Source organism: Triturus cristatus, chromosome 2_2 (genome assembly GCF_964204655.1).
Source record: "Triturus cristatus chromosome 2_2, aTriCri1.1, whole genome shotgun sequence".
NCBI classification, from domain to species: domain Eukaryota; kingdom Metazoa; phylum Chordata; class Amphibia; order Caudata; family Salamandridae; genus Triturus; species Triturus cristatus.
The window spans coordinates 1,084,067,604-1,084,087,532 of record NC_140582.1 but is presented as its reverse complement, the minus strand read 5'-3'; the positions used below and the strand labels follow the sequence as shown (position 1 = coordinate 1,084,087,532).

At 48.3% G+C, this 19,929-nt stretch overlaps 1 protein-coding gene across 5 annotated transcripts in view; it reads left to right on the top strand.

The window, feature by feature from the left end:
* FGFRL1 (fibroblast growth factor receptor like 1) overlaps positions 1-19,929 on the top strand; it is a 352,764-nt gene that overhangs the window by 317,382 nt on the left and 15,453 nt on the right. For all 5 annotated transcript variants that reach the window (XM_085642607.1, XM_085642608.1, XM_085642610.1 and 2 more), the window contains one exon: positions 10,586-10,870. In XM_085642607.1, coding sequence (XP_085498733.1) covers positions 10,586-10,870 — 285 coding nt within the window. The remainder of the gene's footprint in view (positions 1-10,585; positions 10,871-19,929) is intronic.

Sequence of the window (19,929 nt, the reverse complement as noted above, 5' to 3'; positions counted from 1 at the left end):
ACACCTAGAGCCGGTAACCACAGACCTCATAGTCGGGGGGGACTTCAACTGGGTGTGGGACGCGAAGCTTGACCGTTGTGGGGGCGCTTTTCACGGGGTGGGGGCCATGTCTGCGGCGGTGAAACGCTCCTTAACCGCCTTAACCTTAGTGGATGTTTGGAGGTACCACTCCCCGGGGTTGCGCGACTACACCTTTTACTCCCATGTTCATCGCACTTACTCCCGCATTGACCTCCTTCTCGTATCGCACTCGCTACTTAAGGACTCCATCTCGGTGTCCCACTCCACCATCTCGGTCTCGGACCACGCCCATGTCGAGCTGCTTCTACGGGAGGGTCCTCCCCACCCGCTGCGTCCGCGCCGCTGGCGTTTCCCGGACCACGTCCTCCGGGATCCAGTGGATAGAGAGGAGCTCCAAACAGCTATCCTGGCATATTTCGAGGATAACGACCTGCCGGGGACCCCTCTCCCTATCCTTTGGGACGCCTTCAAGGCCACTATACGGGGCACTCTCACAGCCTTGGCGGCTGCTCGAGCGCGTGAGGCCCAGCTCTATGAGACAAAAACTACGAGGGAGTTGCAGGTGCTCGAGCAGATGGACAAAGAGCGCCCGCTGGCGACGCACAAGCGCCGTTTGGCCGTCCTACGGGGGCAGCTCCGCGCACATAGGGTCAACAAGGCTGAGCGCGCTCTGCTGGCACTCAAGCAGCGCTACTATGCGGGGGGCGACAAGGTGGGCGCTGTTCTGGCGCGACGTTTGCGGACGCGGGCCGCTACGGCACATATCGCGAAGCTACAGAAGGCGGACGGGTCCTGGGCCGTTACGGAATCGGCGAAGCTCCAAACGTTCCACGACTACTATTCAGCCCTTTATACTGGCGACCCCCCCGCGGCGGAGCTGGTTGCGGAAGCCTTAGACGCTTGTCACTGGGACCCGTTGAGTGGGCATCACTCCGGGCTTCTGGAGGACTCTATCACCCCGGCAGAGCTGGTTGGCGCTTTACGCGACCTCCCGCTTGGCAAGGCGCCCGGCCCGGACGGGCTCCCGGTGTCGTTCTTCCGCGCCTTCTTACCGCAATTGCAGCCGTACCTTTTGCGCCTCTTTAATTCCTTTGGGGAGTCGGTAGGGCCTTCAGCAGATATGACAATGGCCGACATAACGCTCATCCCGAAGCCCGGGAAGGACCATACGCTGTGCTCCTCCTACCGGCCTATTGCCCTGCTGAACACCGATTTAAAACTATACACTAAAATTCTAGCCAAGCGGCTTAGCCCTCAACTCCCCAATCTCATTGAGCCCGACCAGGTGGGGTTCATCCATCAACGCCAGGGCGCGGATAATGTACGGCGTATTGCGCATATCGTCGGGAAGGCCCAGCACTGGAAGATCCCGGCCTGCCTGTTGTCGCTCGACGCGGAAAAAGCGTTCGACAGGGTGGACTGGACCTTTCTTCGAGCAGTGCTGCGGAAAATAGGCCTGGGTCCTAAGATGGTGGCGCGCATTATGGCCCCGTATATCTCGCCAGTTGCCAGGGTGCGGGTTAACGGACAGCTCACGCACCCTTTTCCCATCTGCAGAGGCACTCGGCAGGGCTGTCCCCTCTCGCCCCTATTGTTCGCCCTGGTGGTGGAGCCTCTGGCCATTATGATTCGGCGGTCCCCCGATATCTGTGGTATAACCCTTCGCGGAGTGCAGCACAAGATTGCTCTCTTCGCGGACGACCTCCTCCTCACCCTCTCTGAGCCCCTGCGCTCACTGCCGGCGGTACACTCGCTACTCCGCACCTACGAACGTGCCTCTGGGCTCAAAATTAACCACACCAAGTCCTGGGCCCTTAATATCTCGATCCCGGCCGAAGAGCTCCCAGCGATTCAAGTTTCGGCCCCGTATCAGTGGGCGGACGCGTCAGTGCGATACTTGGGTCTTAACTTGACTCCAGACCTGGCCACTTGGACGCAAGCCAACTGGCAAGACTACAAAACCTCTGTCCTGGCTGACCTGCGGGCGTGGAAGGCCTTACCGCTCTCCTGGTTGGGCCGCCTAAACACTGTGAAGATGTCGATACTGCCAAAGGTCCTCTATCTATTTCAAACACTGCCAACTCCGATTCCGGAACATCAAATACAGGGGCTCCAACGCGAGCTCAACGCGTTTGTGTGGGGGGGGAAAAAGCCACGGTTCTCGAATAAAATCTTGAGTCTCCCCCGGGACAGGGGTGGCCTGGCCTGCCCTAACCTCCTCGAATATTACTGGGCGTCGCACCTTCGCTGTATCCTGGAGTGGGGGGCGTGGGAGAGTGAAAAGGTGTGGTTCCACATGGACAGGGCAGTCACCTGCCGGCCGCTATGGGACCATGCCTGGCTTCCCCGGGCGGCCCGACATCGCAGCGCCTACATGGCCGTCCCTACCAAAACGGTCCTGGAGATCTGGGATAAAGTGGCGGTGAGTAGGGGCCTGACCACCTTTCCATCCCCACACACCCCGATCGCGCGAAATCCACAGTTTCCGCCAGCATGTCAGACACCTTACTTCGCGAACTGGACAGAGTCGGGCTGCAGGACGATACGAGACCTATTTTGCGGTGACACTCTCAAAACCTTTGCACAGTGCAAGCAGGAATTTGGGCTCCTGGACGGCGACAAATACCAATATATACAACTGCGGCACTGGATACAGGGCTCGTCCCTGACGCCGGCGGCCACGCGACCCTACACGCAGTTCGAACAGCTAGCGCGGGATTTAGGTAACTATAAGGGGCTCATTTCCCGCATCTACAGGGTGCTGCAGCGCTCGCACCGGCTAGACCCCCACCCCTATCAGACGAGATGGCACTCCTCTACTAGCTCGGGCGTCACCCCTGCCCAATGGGCCCGGCTTTGGGGCGACATCCCTAAAATACTACGTAGCATCCCTCAACAAGAATCGGCGTACAAAGTAATGACCCAATGGTACTACACCCCCGCCAGACTCCACAAAATGTTCCCCAATTCCTCTCCCCTGTGCTGGCGATGCACTCAGGCGCAGGGAGACTTCATACATATTTGGTGGACATGTCCACTTTTGAAAGTCTTCTGGAAGGAGGTCCTCAGCCATGTAAAAAGGGTGCTCGGGTTCCCCCTTCCGGAGGATCCGCTGGTGGTCCTTCTGGGGGTTAGTCCAACAACCCTGAGAGCCATGACGGGTCGTGATCGGCACCTTAGCCTCCACATGCTGGGCGCTGCAAAACAAACAGTAGCCCTTCACTGGAAGAAGCCGGAGTCGCCCTCTGTAAACGTGTGGTTTACCCGTCTGTGGCAGGTGGTGGCGATGGAGTTTCTCACGGCGCGTCTACAGCTTCGAGACGCCAAGTATAAGCAACTCTGGAAGCCCTTGGTGGACTACCTGGGGCGGCTAGAGCATGCTCGCTTGCAGCCGCCACGACTTCGAGCCCTGAAGCTCTTCGATGACGTGCTAGTTCCCACGGACCCGGGGGGGTTCTGGAACACCGCAGGGGGCATGTAACGTAACCCACTAGTGAGCGCCGACCCGGAGGGAGGGGAGGAGACCCTGCTGTTAGCGGACTACACCCTGGAGGGCCCCCATCTGCTGGTGATAACTGAGCGCGCATCTTTTCTCCCTCGCCATGACTGTCGCCCTTTGCGATGGTCCACACCCTCCCCCTCTTCCCTTGTTCTCTCCCCCTGGTTGTTTGGTCGTCACATTGGCAATCTTTGATGTGGGGAGTGGGGCGCTACTTACTGCTCTGTGCATCATTGATGAAAGGTACCTGACTTGTACAGCGCCTCCTTTAGGTGATACTTGCTAGCATATGCTGTGACCCTAACATCGCACAACTGGGACACCCCCACTGCCTTACCCTAACGCTACCTGCCCGGCTGGCCCGGGACGAGTGGGACATTTCGTTAGCCATGGTTTCTAGCCTTTAAGAACTGTCTCTACAGGGTTGCTGGGCGGGAGGTCTACTGAGGGTTTAACGCCACTAAGGCAAACAACCTCTGAGAGTCAATGTACCTGTGGGGGCCGGTTTCTGGGCTATCGATAATGTTCCTGGTGCTAAAGCATATGCCTGTATTCATGCCAATGACTAGTCACCTGCTGCCGGCCAATGTGGTTGTAGGCGAACAAGCTGTGTATGGATTTTTGCACGACCGTTAAAATCAATAAAAGTTGGTTCAAAAAAAAAAAAAGTAGAAATAGAGTGGTGCCCGTTCAGCGACCATAACCCTTTGGTTATGGAGCTCCTGCATCTGGGTAAGCAAAAGACTAAGCCAGTGGATGGTATTACTGAACGTGTAACGGCCCAGGGCAGAAGACTTAAGTGGGCAAAAATAGATGGGGCTAGATTTTACAAATCCCTGATGGATAGAGGCAAGTCTCTTATTGACGAGTCCTTAGATCCCTTGGTGACAGAGGCTCGCCTTATAAAAGTGTTTGGACAAATAACGAGTCTGGTCGATGAGTTATTGTCGGTCAAGGCCCCCAAGAAAACTTACTCTAACGCACCAAAATGGTTTGACAGGGGTTGTACACTCGCATTAAAAAACTTAAAAATGGCCCTTCGTTGCACACCAAGGGATCAAGCAGAAGTCAAAACATGCAGGTCCATATACAGGAAGGAGTTAAAAAGACGGAAAGTTACTCTGCAGGGGGAAGCATGGGCGGCCCTGAGGGAGGCTTCTGAAAATAGGGACATCACAGAATTTTGGAGATTAATAAACTCCCCTTGTTTTCAAGATAATAATGCCCCGGAGGTCGCATCAAACATTCTCCCAGAACAGTGGATTGCTCACTTCGAGGGTTTGTATAATCACAGGGAGGTGGATTCTCCAAAAGAGAGGGAGACGCATCTAGTGTGCAATCAGGTTGTATTTTCCCTGCAAGAGATTAGAATGGGCATTGAGGGACTCGCCAAAAATAAAGCTCCGGGCCCAGATGGGATCCCCCCAGACCTGTTTCTGAGTCAGGTGGATCTTTGGGCGCCTATCATTACTCGAGTATTAAATGCAACTATAATGGTCGGTTTACCACGGTCTTGGTCAACGGCCATCATAGTACCCATTTTTAAAAAGGGCAATAAAGATGACCCCCAATGTTACCGCCCCATTTCTTTGATAGACGTTACTGCTAAAATCCTGGGAAGAGTGATTCTGAACCGATTGTCCGAGTGGGCTGAGGATAAAAATATCATTTCAGACGCCCAGTATGGTTTTCGGACCGGCAGGTCTACCAGCGACCAATGCCTGAACCTATACATGCTGATAGCAAAATATACCAAAACCAGCAATGAAACTATGTATCTGGGGTTCATGGACCTGGCCGCTGCGTTTGACCACGTTAACAGGAATAAGTTATGGGTAATGATGACCCAACTCGGAATCGACCCTCGGATAATCCACATATTGAGGGAACTGCATAGAGAAACCTCTGCACGGGTACGTTATAACAAAGATGGGGGACTGACAGAATCTTTCAGCTGCACAAGTGGGGTGAGGCAGGGATGTATGTTCTCGTTGTATACTAACAGCTTGGAACAATCCCTTATTAATTTAAATGCAGATTGCCCAAGGGTAGGCTTACGCAACATCCCAGTGTTATTGTACGCAGATGATGCAGTGCTTCTGGCACGGACCCAGAAAAGCTTGCAGATTCTCATTGATGGGTTCGTCAAATTTATGGAGGCAATAGACTTGTCTGTCAATTTAAAAAAATCATATGTAATGACAGCAGGCAACAAGCCACGGACTGGTTTCACCTACAGAATTGGCTCCCATATTCTCGAAAGGGTGCAAACATTCTCTTATCTAGGGGTGCTCTTCGACGAGTCTTTAAAATTTACACCCCTTGTACAAGAAAGATCTGGGAAACTGGTGGCATCCTTTGGTGCAATTTCTGGTTACGGGAGAAAAGTTGGCCGTTGGGCCCCAGAACAAACTATGAATTTATACGGCTCAATGTGTTGCCCAAAAACTATGTACGGCCCAGAAGAATGGGGATTTACAAATTTGGACGGCTTGCAAATTGAAGAAAATAAAATATTTCGTTAAATATTGAAAGTCCCCAACTGCACATCAGCCTTCATTGTCCATAAAGAACTTGGAAGACCCTACCTAGAGGATTTGATCAATCTTCGACCAATCCTAGCCTGGATCAGAATTTGGTCGAACCCTGATGCTGCATTGAGCAGGTTGATCATACAAGACTGTTTGGGCAGAGACAAACATTTGAAAATCCCATGGATCCATTATGTAAAGACTACTCTAGAAAGTTTGGGTCACCAAGAGTTGTATTTAAATCCCTTACTGATCAATGCCCAGGATAAGTTTAAATTAAAGAGAATCTTTTTGGAATCAAGAGCATTGGCCAGGAGTACTCTAGAAGGAAGTAAACCCACTGTGAGCATATATAGTAGGCTTGAAACCACCGTTGGGATGGAACCGTACCTTTGTGTTCTTTTTAATGCTCGAGAGAGGTTTTTAATGTCACGTTTTAGGGTCAATTTTTTATCACATTTATTAGCTGAACCAGCTGGTTTTAGTAAATCAATTGAGCAGAAGGGTGCCTGCGGCTGCGACAATAAGTCTCCGCAGGACACCCTTCATTTTGTACTTTTATGTCCCCTTTATACCATCCCTAGACGCAGATTTTTAAAAGATATCTTGAAAAAGGCAAGATTTACTCGAGCCATGGAGGCATTGACCTTTTTACAAAGGGCTAGCGACCCGTTAACATTATGTGCGGTGATTAGCTTCTTGAAATTTGCACTAAGACTCAGAGTTTCTAGAGGCCGGTATTAATTATGTAGACTGTAGACTTGTTAAATTGTCAGACCCAGGAAGTAACCCACGAGGACTGTATGGGAACAATGAATTATTTGTATGCACATAGAATCATTCAATGTTCTGTATATTGATTTAATATTGTCTTAACTGTATATATGTGTACTCTTTTATGATGATTTTTAACCATCGAATAAAGAACTATTGAATTGAATTGAATTGATTACCACTTTGAGAAGAAGCATCTTGTCTCATTCTCAAAGTATATCAAAGTTTGCAGCTAGGGCCGGAAAATAACCTCTTCATTTCTTTCCTTTAACGGAAAGTATGGTCAGCGTTTTAATCCTTGCGAATGGCACGAAGCTACATTCAGACTTTCCAGGTATCGGTAAGAAAGCAATATTTAATCTGCCTCGTTGCGATTCGTCGCTGCGCAGCTCTGACAGAGTCATCTAAATTGTGGTTATATGTGGTTTCACTGGTGCAAATCCTGCTCTTCGTGCAGTGGGCAGGCAAGGACATGGAGTTAATATATATAGCTGCTATGCAATTGATTGTCGAAGATTATCCTCTTTTTGCAATTATTTACTGGAAACTGATAGCTTAAGATATTAAGAAAAGCTTTAAGCATTGGGAACCCTTTAAGTGTCCTCCTATTTGTAAGACATGTTGGAGCCAAGGTGATCCTGTGAGTTTTGGGCTCTGTGAGAGGAAAGGGGGGCACACGTAGGACAGGCCCCATGGGAGGACGGCTTCGTTAGAAAACCGGCTGCCAAAATATTCATGGCAGTGTGGCACTTATCTGGCCTGAAAACATGACTCCTATCTTTGACCTTTCAAGTTTGAGAACTGTACTGCTCAAAACATTGTGGCTTCATATTCACCTACCCAATAGCACAAACGTCGAAAAAATGTGAGAACAGTATTTTATCTGCAGTGCGGTGCAAAGCTGTCTTTTGGAGACATGCTGGTCGAATGCAGATGGTGACATTAAGAGGAGCTGGGCCATGTAGCACAGTTCTGAAAACTCCCAGCTGGAACAGCTTCTGTTGGGGTCATGCAGGGAGTGGGGTCTTTTTTTAGTTGTTTGTGATTGATGAATTCAGGGTGCTGGAGTTTGGCCCTGTAGCTGGTGCTGGAGGTGCTAATGGGTAATGCAGTTCCACGCTCCCAAGGGAATGAGCGGCGTGCTTTGAAGAGAGGGACTGTGCCTTGGACCTGATCCGGGGCTCGCCCGTTCATCAACATATCAAGCCCCAGTGGAATGGGTAGCTTCTCGCACTTGCCACCTCAGCTGCTGCTTTTCTTACAGCCGTTCCTCGCCCCCCTGTTTCATTAGGTTACACATGGGAGGCAGTACGCGCCTTGCAGTGTGGCCCACCAAGCACTTGATATGGTATGAAGCAAGCAAGGTCCCAAGTGCCAGCGTATGGAAGAGCTTAGCGAGGTAATGGGATGTTCCTTTTGTCATGCTGGAACTCATTGAGTTCAGTAGAAGGGGTATTCGCTTTTAGCCCCATGGCTGCGGGACTGCAGGCTTGGGTCATGCTTACATGGAGCCTGGTTTCATGAGATGTACTGCACTTGTAGACAGCAGCAGAGGGACAGTAGGTAATCCACAGACATTGGTTTATGGATTTAAATGAAAATTAACCTTCATTTTATGGTCAAGGGGATTTGCTACAGTTCTGTTGTCTCCAGCTAAAGCCGCGAGACGTGGGCTGTGGCTGCCTTATGGTGGGAAATGTCCTGAATAGGAATGTTTTGAAAGTTTCTCAGAATATAACAAGTCACTTGGTTTTTAGCAGCGAAAAGGAGAGAATGATGGGCTCATAGCCTCTTTTCAGAACTTTGGGCGCACCACCTGAAACAATGTAGTGAACTGGAGGGATCTATGGGGATTTTATTTTGCAAATATTAATAGAGACTGAAGTTAGTAAAGACAATGTGGTAATTATGTCCAGTGCAACAGTTGGGCCTGTGCTCCCTTGTATGTGATTTTTGTGTATGAGAAAATGTAGAAAGTTCTAAAAATCGCAAGATCTCGTGCGTTATGAATGTCCTTTTACTCACTTAAATAAATGGACAAAACAAAATAAGCGACTATTTTTTTGTGCCTTTACATTTATTTGTCTGTTAGCAGCTGTACAAAAATACTGAAGGTAATTATCAGAAGAATTAAATGAAAGCCCTAACAGCAATCCAAACTATACTAGCAAGAAAGGAAGAATTAGGACGAATTAGAAAAGGCAATTCGGACACTACTATAAAGAGATTCCAGGTCAGATGGTGTTGGTGTTAAGTAGTGTGGTTGGAGAAGTTGTCATTTTGGATCTTCTAGAAGGCAGAAAGCTATGCAAAGAGAGGGATGAAACTGCGTCAAGGGAGGGATATTTCTAGGACTTCCTTTATAGTGAACTTGGCAAAGCACTTGTAAGTGGAAGTGGTGCATTCAGGATTTAAGGTAAGCCTTATTGTGTTAGCCAGGATAGGGAGATGGTTTGTGCTAGATAGTGTAGTGCTGATGGTGGTGATGAAGGTATTCCGAGAGCACCCGGTTACCCTAAAAGGAAGAAAGCTGAGAAGAGCCACCAGACTCTTTATATGGAGCAATTAGAGAAGAAAAGTCAAATCTTAAAATATTTATGGATTAAAAAACGATTATCAAAAAGACTCAGAAGAAGAGGGAAACGTGTCCAGTGTTTCGCTGATAAAATAGAAAAACAAATGTGGCTGTCCATCCTGGCTTTACAAATTTGAGATGTCGCAAAGCTAATCTCACGTCTATGAAAGGAACATAAAGATGAAAATTAGCTTAGAGATAATAATGGCTTTTTGGATAGATAGTGCCATGGTCGAGACACCGGCTCTTAAAGAGAAATCTTTCCGTGATTGGCAGAAGTGGTATTAAAGATGATGAAATAGGCAGATGGATGTGGCTGCATATTGTCATAGAATTAGACTTCGTTTTCTCACTCACCATAAGTGGACAATGTAGGGGACATGGGAGTAAATGCTTCTGGTTGTGGCTGCTGATGGAAAGTAGGTAGTTTCTCTTATTGCATTGTTTAGCATAAGATGGCGCAGTGCTATTGGCACATTGTGATAAAGCAGTTCATCACTTGTTGTCGAGAATCAGTGTGCTAGGGTGGAAGGAGGAAGAGCAAGGGCTTTCGGGAGGCACTGATAGTTGTGGGTTGTCTTGAAGTTAATGGAGCAAAAGCCAAGGAATAGGACTGTTTACAAAAGTCGGAGGCATATCAGTGCACATGAGTGATAGCTGAATATTCATATATAATGAAGCCAAACTTGAGGCTCAACTAGTTTTTGCTGTATAGTGTTCCTGGTATCATAAGGCGTTGAGGTCAGCTTGTGTGAATGACATCACTTCCTGTTTCAAAGTCCTAGACTGCTACCATGTGTGCATCCAATATCCCCTCTGAAATATATCCCATGTAATCCTGACACCCTGGTTAGTTTCCGGGATGTAAACATGCGAGGTGTTCCCTGAAGTGCAAAACCAATCTTTGAAAGCTGCTTGTACGCCTCGCTTCATGTCTGCTGCATTACAGTTACTGATGGTAAGAAGTATCTGCACTCAGCTGATAGGTTCATACAATATGATCTACTAGTGAAGATAACTGGCATTTGGTGTATTGTTGCAAATGTAAGCCATTCATTTTTCGGAAATGCTGAATGACATAATAGACATATATTGTACAACTAGTAAGGCATGCTTATCATCCCCCTAACACTCTATATATTGTTGTTAGTTTTGAGCATTATTAATTTTTATTGTTCTTTCTAGCCCGGCCTAGGTTTACACAGCCAACTAAGATGCGACGAAGGGTCATCGCTCGACCAGTGGGAAGCTCGGTCCGCTTAAAATGTGTTGCAAGTGGGAATCCACGGCCAGACATCACCTGGTTAAAAGACAGCAAACCTCTCACACCACAAGAAATTGGTGAGAACAAGAAGAAAAAGTGGACCTTGAACCTTAAGAACCTAAAGCCTGAGGACAGCGGAAAATACACCTGCCGTGTCTCCAACAAAGTGGGAGAAATCAACGCCACTTACAAAGTGGAAGTCATCCGTAAGTATGAGTATGGTCTTTTCAGAGATTTGCAAGCACAATACAGATGGCAGGGTTTTCAGCCATACAACTCCACCAAAATTAGAAGTTTATTTTCACACTTTGATCAATAGGTGTTCGAGCGCTGTACATCAAAGAGAAAGGTTAAATCAGCTTCTTTGGTTACTGATCAAACAAGTCAAAACAAGTAAACAGTGCCATTTCGGGTAGAAATGCACTTGTTATAGTTCTGTAAATTAAAGTAATCACAATGACTAGAATTGTTTGAACAGGTATGCTTTGTTTTTCGAGTTTATGGGTGTAAAGCGTTGCATGCCGTGGTGGCTTCGCTAGTGAAAAATTATTTTTGTGGTATTGGTTTTCTGCATCTTGAAACTTTCAGTATTCAAGAACTTTGACTTCCAAGTTCTCTTGTATGTCTAAAAATGTTAATTAATTTGTCGATGCATGGTGGGCTGGTGTTGCGGATGCTTAGTGAACTAGGCAGTAGATTTTGAATTGTATTCCAAACATGGATCTCCAACTGTGCAGACAAGCTCGCCCGCTGCGCAACTCCGACGGACAACGCCCCAGGAAAGCCCCCTGGTTCACCACCGACCTCCAGGAGACCAGACTCCCATGCAGATGCCTAGATAAGAACTGGAGAAACAACAAGACGCCAGAAAACTATACCACCTACAAGAGCACCATGACACAATACCACCAACACATCATAACCACCGTAAGGACCTTCATCCACAACAATATCCTCGCCAACTCCAGCAACTCTTCAGCGTCATCTAGGAATTCACCAAGCCTCCCTGCGAAGCCACGGACATCACCCCTTCCCAGGACCGCTGTGACAAGCTTGGATTCTTCTTCCACCTGAAGGTCAAAAACCTCTACGACAACTTCAACGACCATACACCTGACTCTGCAACCACCCTGTCTTCCGGCAACACCTGTCAGCCCACCATCTCCTCCTGGACACTGGTCACCACTGAAGACACCGCCTTGACCATGAAAGGCATCCACTCAGGGGCCCCCACAGACCCCTGCTCACCACACATCTACCCTAGAGCCGCCACCGCTATAGCACCAGAATTACGATGCACCATCAATGCCACCTTCAAGACCCTCACTTTCCCCGATGACTCAATCAATCAATCATAGCATTTGTATAGCACGCTACTCACCCGGAAGGGTCTCAAGGCGCTGGGGGAGAGGGGTCCGTTACTGCTCGAAGAGCCAAGTCTTGAGTTGCTTCCTGAAGGAGAGATGGCCCTGGGTCAGCCGAAGGTGGATGGGGAGGGAGTTCCAAGTCTTGGCTGCCAGGTAGGAGAAGGATCTTCCTCCGGCGGTGGCTCTGCGGATGCGTGGTACGGCGGCGAGGGCAAGGCTGGTCGATCGTAGCTGGCGGGTGGGCGTGTAGAAGGTCTGGCGGTTGTTGAGGTACATGGGGCCCAGGTCGTGGAGAGCCTTGTGTGCGTGGGTGAGGAGCCTGAACGTGATCCTCTTGCTGACGGGGAGCCAGTGCAGGTCTCTCAGGTGGTCGGAGATGTGGCTATGTCGGGGGATGACTGGAAACACGCAGAAGTCAGACCCCTGTTCAAGAAGCCCTCCGCAGATCCAACAGACCTCAAGAACTACTGTCCCATCTCGCTCCTTCCCTTTGCGGCGAAAGTTGCTGAGAAGACTGTTAAAACAGAACTGGCAAGGTTCATGGAGGATAACACCATCCTCGACCTGTCCCAATCCAGATTCCGCAGCAACTACAGCACCGAGATCGCCCTACTCGCCACCACAGACGACATCCGCACCCTCCTCGACCAAGGCCACACCACAGCAATGATTCTACTCGACCTATCAGCAGCATTCAACACAGTCTCCCCCCGCACAATCACCGCCAGACTACACAACGCCGACATACAAGGAACCGCCCTCGACTAGATCCGATCGTTCCTCACCGACAGAAGCCAAAGGATCAGACGACCGCCCTTCCTCTCCGAACACACGGAAAACAACTGTGGAGTGCCCCAGGGATCATTGCGCAGCCCAACTCTCTTCAGCATGTACATGGCCCCCTCTCTGCCATTGTCCGACAGCACGGCCTCATCATAGTATCCTACGCCGACGACACCCAGCTCATCCTCACCAAGGACCCCACCACCACCAGACTCAACTTCCAGGAAGGAATGCAGGCGTCACAACCTGGATGAGCAACAGCTGCCTGAAGCTCAACTCAGAGAAGACAGAAGTCCTCGGAAGCACCCCATCGGCATGGAACAGCACCTGGTGGCTCACCGCCCTCGGCACCCCCGACCCCATGGACAACACCAGAAACCTCGGCTCATACTCGACGCCTCCCTCTCCATGAACCAACAGGTCAACGTCGTCACCTCCTGCTGCTTCAACACCCTCCGCATCCTCCGTAAGACTTTCAAATGGATCCCCTACGAGTCAAGGAAGACAGTCACCCACACACTCATCACCAGCAGACTGGACTACGGAAACGCCCTCTACGCCGGCATAAACAAGTCTCTACTCCGCAATCTCCAGATGACACAGAACACCGCCGCCAGACTCGTACTCGGTATCCCTAGACACAAACACATCAGCCAACATCTACGGAATCTCCACTGACTCCCCGTCGAGAAGAGAGTCACTTTCAAGATGCTCAACCTCGCCTACAAATGCCTACACAACACCGGACCCCAGTACCTCCTTCCACGCACCCAAAAGGAACCTCCGATCCGCCAACCTTGCCAAAACCCCACTCAACCGCAGAGTCAAAACAGGGGAAAGAGCCTTCTCCTACATTGCGGCAAGGACCTGGAACGAGTTCCCAATCAACATCAGACGCGCCTCCTCCCTGAACACCTTCAGAAAGGCTCTCAAGACCTGGCTCTTCGACTGAACGGAACTTTTGATCCCCCGGCCCCACAGCGCCATGAGACCCTCATGGGTAAGTAGCGCACTTGCAAACCCCTAATTGATTGATTAATTGATTGATTCTAATTGCATTGGCTCTCTTTTTGTATGGGAGAGAAATGATCATATTTCCTTGCTGAATGGATCAGCCAAATAAAAGACAGTTTTGAGTTAGACCGAGAAAGTAGCTGGCATCCAAGTCAAAATAACATCACAAAAGTCCAGTCTTGAAATGATAAGAGCATTAATGGGTGTTTTAAGATCTTCCGGTGAGATCATGTGCCGTATTTACTTTTGGTTATGTAGATGAAAACTGGCAGTTTTGGTAATTTTATTTATGTGTATGGTAAGCGTGAAATTCTGGTCTAGTGTGAATCCTAGAAATTTCACAAAGAGAGAGAGAATGGGAGAGAAGGCATCTATATTGCATGCATTGTGAATGAATGGTTCTATTATGTTTTTGCTGAAATTGGTTAGTACTAAGAATTTTGTCTGGAGGGCGTTGAGAAGGATGTTTTCTCTCATCCAGGTTTTTAGGAGTGTGAGTTTCGTACAATGGATGTGTCTTCATTGCAAAGCCAATAGGGATCGGTTTAGTATGGGAACGCATGCAGTGTTAGCATAATAAAGTGAGATACTCAAGATAGGGCCAGCGAGAATGGACAGAAAGGGCTCTAGTTGCAAAGTATACCCTCCTGGAGTCAAGGTGGAAAGATAAGTTCAAACAACCAGTAGCATTTGTAAGACATGGACTGACCAGGACGTGATTGACAAAGTCACCTGCTAATGGCTGAAAGAGACTGGTTAAAGAAAGCAAATGGTTGAAAGGGGTAGACCTAAAGCCCAGTTTGTGTTTATATAGTTCGCAGTAGGTGATAGCTGCACATTCAAACCCAGACCTAAGAAATGGAATGCAAAGGAATTCGTAGTTAGAAGGGAGGATAACTAGTCAAAGAGAGGAGAGAACTGAGGTAAAGGGCATTCTCAGGAGACCTGCAGAGGAAGAGCAATTAACTACAAGCATTGGCAAAGCCATTAGGTCTCGCCTTCCCTCGCTAGCGTTCTAGTTAACTGTTTACATTTTTATTGCAACCATAGGTAGACCTGAGGATGGGCAAACTGTGTAGGTAGGTCAAGGGTGAGCCGCCTGGACAGGTAGGCGGGGAGATGCGCAGACTGGATGTGCAGGCTCAGGGATGAGGAGACTGAACTGGTAACTCTGGAGGGATAAGTTAAGAAGTAGTCAGACGAGATGGATAGGCCTGGAGATGGGTAGATTGGACTGGCATACCTGGAGATGTTCAGATTGGAAGGAGCGTGCCCCTGGAGAACTCAAACTGAAAGCTCATGTCACTAATACTGCGGTCTTAAGGATCCCTAAACCTGTTCGACATCTGTTACCCATAGAGAGGCAGCTGTGGGGAGATACTAGAAACATGTGTATACACTAAAAACAGGAGCAGGGACAGCAGCATGAATCAGCCCTCATCCTAATGTCAGATGTGGTATTTTCACCTCTTCCACAGCAGACAGTACCGAGGAGCGCAGCTTGCACAGACCAGGCTTAGCTGGCCTCTTAAGATCCAGTCCATGCTCGGGGCCTTTGCTCCCCTTACCATCTGCCGGCTAAAATCGGACCCATCGCTTGAATGGGTGGAAAAAGAAGATAATAGCAGTAAAACCCTTCCGGGCCTCCTTTCACATTCTATCCTTGGGCTCGAGCTTGTCCAAGTTTTATTCAATTTCCTCATTCTGATCTTTCCTGAGCCAGTGCCTCAACCTCACCGCGTCAGCCCCATCTTCTGATTTGACTCCTAATCCCTGGGCTCTTCTCCTGGCTCCGGTAGCTTGTGTGCTCTCTGTGCTAATGCCAGGGAGACGGCTGCCTTCCTATCGGGGCCTGGTCTGTGGGGGCTTTGAGGCCAGCCCGCCCTCTGCCAGAGAACATCTAGCAAATCAGCATTTATTATAATCACTTCTTTTTTTTTTTTTTTTACATAGTGCTTCATACCACACTCCTGCAGTTTCGAAGCACTGTAAGTAAGTCTACTACAGCATTTCTAGTGTAATTTAATTTATATAGTGCTTGGCGAAGTGCCTTACTACAGGCAGCACGCTGCTCCGGAACCCAAGATTAGTGTTAGTCCAGTGTTATTGGTGACTGTTAGTTATTGGGATTAGTCGTGTGCGCTCGGAGCCAACCATTCCATGCAGCCATTCCAGTTTATTAATGGTGGTTAGTTGCAGCCATTAGTGGGAGTGTGTGAGCGCATCCACATGGTTGCTGGGATTAATAGATGAGTTAGAGAAAATGGTTATTGTTAGGTTGCATAGGTATGACTTTATTTATTTATTATTACATTTATATGGCACACAGCTACCCGGAGGTTTCCCGGTGCCTACGGACACGCACTTCAGGGACAATGGGCCGGAGCTCCACTGATTAAAAAGCCAAGTTTTTAAATGTTTGCGAAATTTAAGGTAACTTGTTTAGTGGCGTAAATGAAATGGAAGCGAGTTCCTTAGGGAAGGGGCTAGAAAGGCAAAAGAACGGCCGCCCATTCTAACTCGTTTGATCCAAGGCACTCGAAATTTTAATTGATTGGAGGATCGTAGTAGGCGTGAGGGGCAGTAATGGTGTACCAAGGCACCTAAATAGTGAGGAGCGGAGCCCATGTTTATCTTATGCATGTAGCAGAGGGCCTTAAATTTAGCACGGTTGTCTATTCTCAACCAATGTAGTTCACATAGTGAACTTGTGGTTGAGGTCATTCTGGGGGGTTGGCAAAGGAGTCTGGCTGCAGAGTTCTGGACTACCTGCAGCTTGCAAAGCACTTCCTTACTAGCACCCAGATAAAGCACGTTCCCATAATCCAATCTGGACATGATCAAGGCCTGGATGACAGGTTTTCTGTGTAGATGATGGGAGCATCCAGAGAATCTTTCTGAGCCATTTTAAAATAGCAAAACTGGTAGAGGCGACCTTAACCACTTGCTGCTTCATAGACAATTGGTCGTCAATAATAACTCCAAGGTTGCGAGCCGATTGAGATGGGGAAGGAAGATCGCCCATTTGAGGAGGCCAATGTTGAGGGCCCCCAGAGAGTTTTTTGTTTCCACCAAAAATGAGGAGTTCTGTTTTCCCACCATTTAGTTTCAATAGGTTTGCGTGCATCCAGTCAGCAATCATTTTTAGCCCCGATTGGAGCGATAATCCCTTCGAGATCTCTTTAGAGGAAAGAGAGAAGATGAGCTGGGTGTCATCCGCATACGAATATATTGTCAGCCCGCTTCCTCTGCTATCGTTGCCAAGGGGCTGACATAGATGTTGAAAAGCAATAGACTGAGTATGGAGCCCTGAGGGACTCCATACGGGGAAACCTTACTCTTTGAGTGATCAATTGAGACGAAGACCTGAAAGGTCCTGTTAGACAAAAAGCTTGACAATCACTTGAGTGCTGGTCCGACAATGCCCCTCAAATGTAGAATTCTTAAAAGGGACTTATGTGAGACAGTGTCGAATGCAGCACTCAAGTCCAGTAGAATGAGTGCCACAGAGTCCCCTTTGTCGACATGTTGACGAATAGTCTCAGTGACTCCCAAAAGTGTGGATTCTGTGGAAAATCCTGCTCTAAAACCTGATTGAGAAGGGTGAAGAATGTTATGTGACTCAACAAACTTCATCAATTGAAGATTAATATGTTTTTCTAGAATTTTGGAAAAGACAGTAAGCAAGGAGATCGGGGGAAAGTTAGATAGGGTTAGAATTGACTTTTTTTAACAAAGGAAGGACCATGGCATGTTTCCAAGCCGCTGGAACCCTCGCTTGCGCGTAATGAAGTTCCATAATGATAGTGAGTATGGGGAGGTCGAGTTTTTGCATCACGGAAGAGGGGACCGGATCCTTGGGGGAACCAGATTTAATACTGGTGGGAATATTACAAAAGGAAGAGATATCAAGTGGAGTCCATTCCTCGAGCAGGATACCTCGACTATCTTTAAGGACCTCCTGCAGGGAGCCAACACATAGAGGTGCAGAATTATTCGGTTGCAAATCTGGAATTGTATTAGTGTTATTGAAATCAGAATAAATAGTATCGATTTTATCTTTTTGGAGTTCAATATACTTTTTTTATTGATTTTTACACATATAATTATCATCGCTTTTTCGTTACAGGGTGGCAGCCCAACTGGCTGTCTTTGTCAAAAGTACAGGTACATGGTATATATGGTTGGCTGTCCCCATATCCACTGTCTTGTTAAGAGCATAAGAGTGCGTGAAAAGGGAAATGATAGAGAATAAAGAAGAGAGAAGAAGAAGTAGTGTTCAAGAAGGTTATTACCTACGTGGGTCAGTTTTGGTCTTGTGTCTGAGGCTTTTTGGGCCCTCTCCAGTTCTGTTCACGGGTGTTCGTAGGGCTCCAGGAACTTGTCCAGTGAAGCCCACATACCCCTGGAAGCTGGCCTCCATGGTGAGTTCCGCAGGGCCGTGTTGTTGGCGCCTCTGAGGTACGTCACCCAGTGGAGCCATCCTTTAAAAGTCGCCTTGGCTGAATCTTTCCATTTGGAGAGTACTATTTTTACAGTCACTGTCAGTAGGAGATCTAACAGGTCCCTGTTATGTTGTGAGTCTAAATCTGCGGTAATGTACGCGGTGGTGAGGGTAGAGATCTGTGGTTTTAGTGTGCATCCCAGTGCCCTATTTAGGAAGGTAAATATTTTCTCCCAGAATCTTTTAACTTTGGGGCAGTAGTAGATCAGATGTGCTAGGTCTCCCTTTTCCTTGTCACAGTTCCAGCACATGTCATTTTCCCTGAGGCCCAGCGCCGCCAGGCGAACCGGGGTCCAGTAGGTCTTGTGTAGTAGCCAGAATTTTGTCTGTGCTAATACTGGGGAGATTTTGTTTTGTGAGAGTGAGGCCCAGAGGAGGTGCAGTTCTCTTTCACTGCGTGTGGTGTCAAGTTGTTTTTCCCAGTATGAGGCCGCTTTATCGTTGATTTTGGTTGTGCTGGAGCGAAGTAGCTTGTAGAGATGTGATACCTGATGGCCTATTCTGTTAAGGTTCGCCATGTATTGAATGATTGATGTCTTGTGCTTCGCTAGTTTTGCTTTTGTTAGGGCTGTTCTAATTTTCAGGAAGTTGTATAGCTCTATGTCCGGCTTATTTCGGGTGCTTCTTCGGGGTTTTGAGGCTCTTTTGCTTCGCTGGGCTAGCGGTGCTGTCCCCCTCCGTTCCCCCGTATCGTCGCAGCCGCCACTGTTGTTAACTGAAAGTGCTCTTGCAACTAACGTTGTGGGCTGCTTTCTCCCGTGGGCTGCCCCTGTTCGCCGTTGGGGTGTCGCGGGGGGGGGGGGGGGCTGGGGGTTCCGCTTTGGACTGACCTTAGTTGTTGGTGAGCTGCGGCCGGTATGGGTGCACCGTAGCTCTTTTGTTCTTTTCAGGCTTTCGTGTTGGCGGTTTCACTTTCAAGGCGCCATCATGTGCCCTGCTTCAGTTCCTTAGGAGTTTGGAAAATACTCGCTTCTGCTCCGTGGTGGGGCTTTGCTTCAGACTCCCTCTTCTCCTAGAGCCTTTCCGACACACGGGGAGATCATTTTTTCTTCTTTTTGCATGGTTTGGGGTCCCGATATCGTCTGGTTGCTCCCAGGGTTTAACGGAGCGTCAGACTCCGGCAGCTTCCCTCATTGCCGTCCAAGCCACGCCCCTAGTAGTATCGATTTTATCAACAAAAAAAGCCGCCAGTTTGTTACAGTGTTTTGAGTCAAGACCCGGAGGCTCTGGTTGACAAGTAGCACCTGACAATTCCTTCACTACGTTAAACAAAACTTTTGGACAATTTTGTGAACGTAAAATAGTGTGAGTGGCGTGCTCAGCCCGAGCAACGTTGCACATTGAATGATAGCTATTTAAAGCTAATTTATACGTGGATTTTGCTACAGAATCATAATTTTTCCTCCAACGTCTTTCTACATTTTTACATTTATTTTTTTCTATTTTAAGTTTCTCTGAAAACCAGGGGGCGGGAGGACGATGGTGGTCAGAGGAAGGAGGAGAGATTATGATCTTGTAAATGAGCTGTAGGAAATCTGAAGAAATACAATAATAGAGAATAGGCTAATCATGCATGTGTCATAATAGGTTGTGCTTG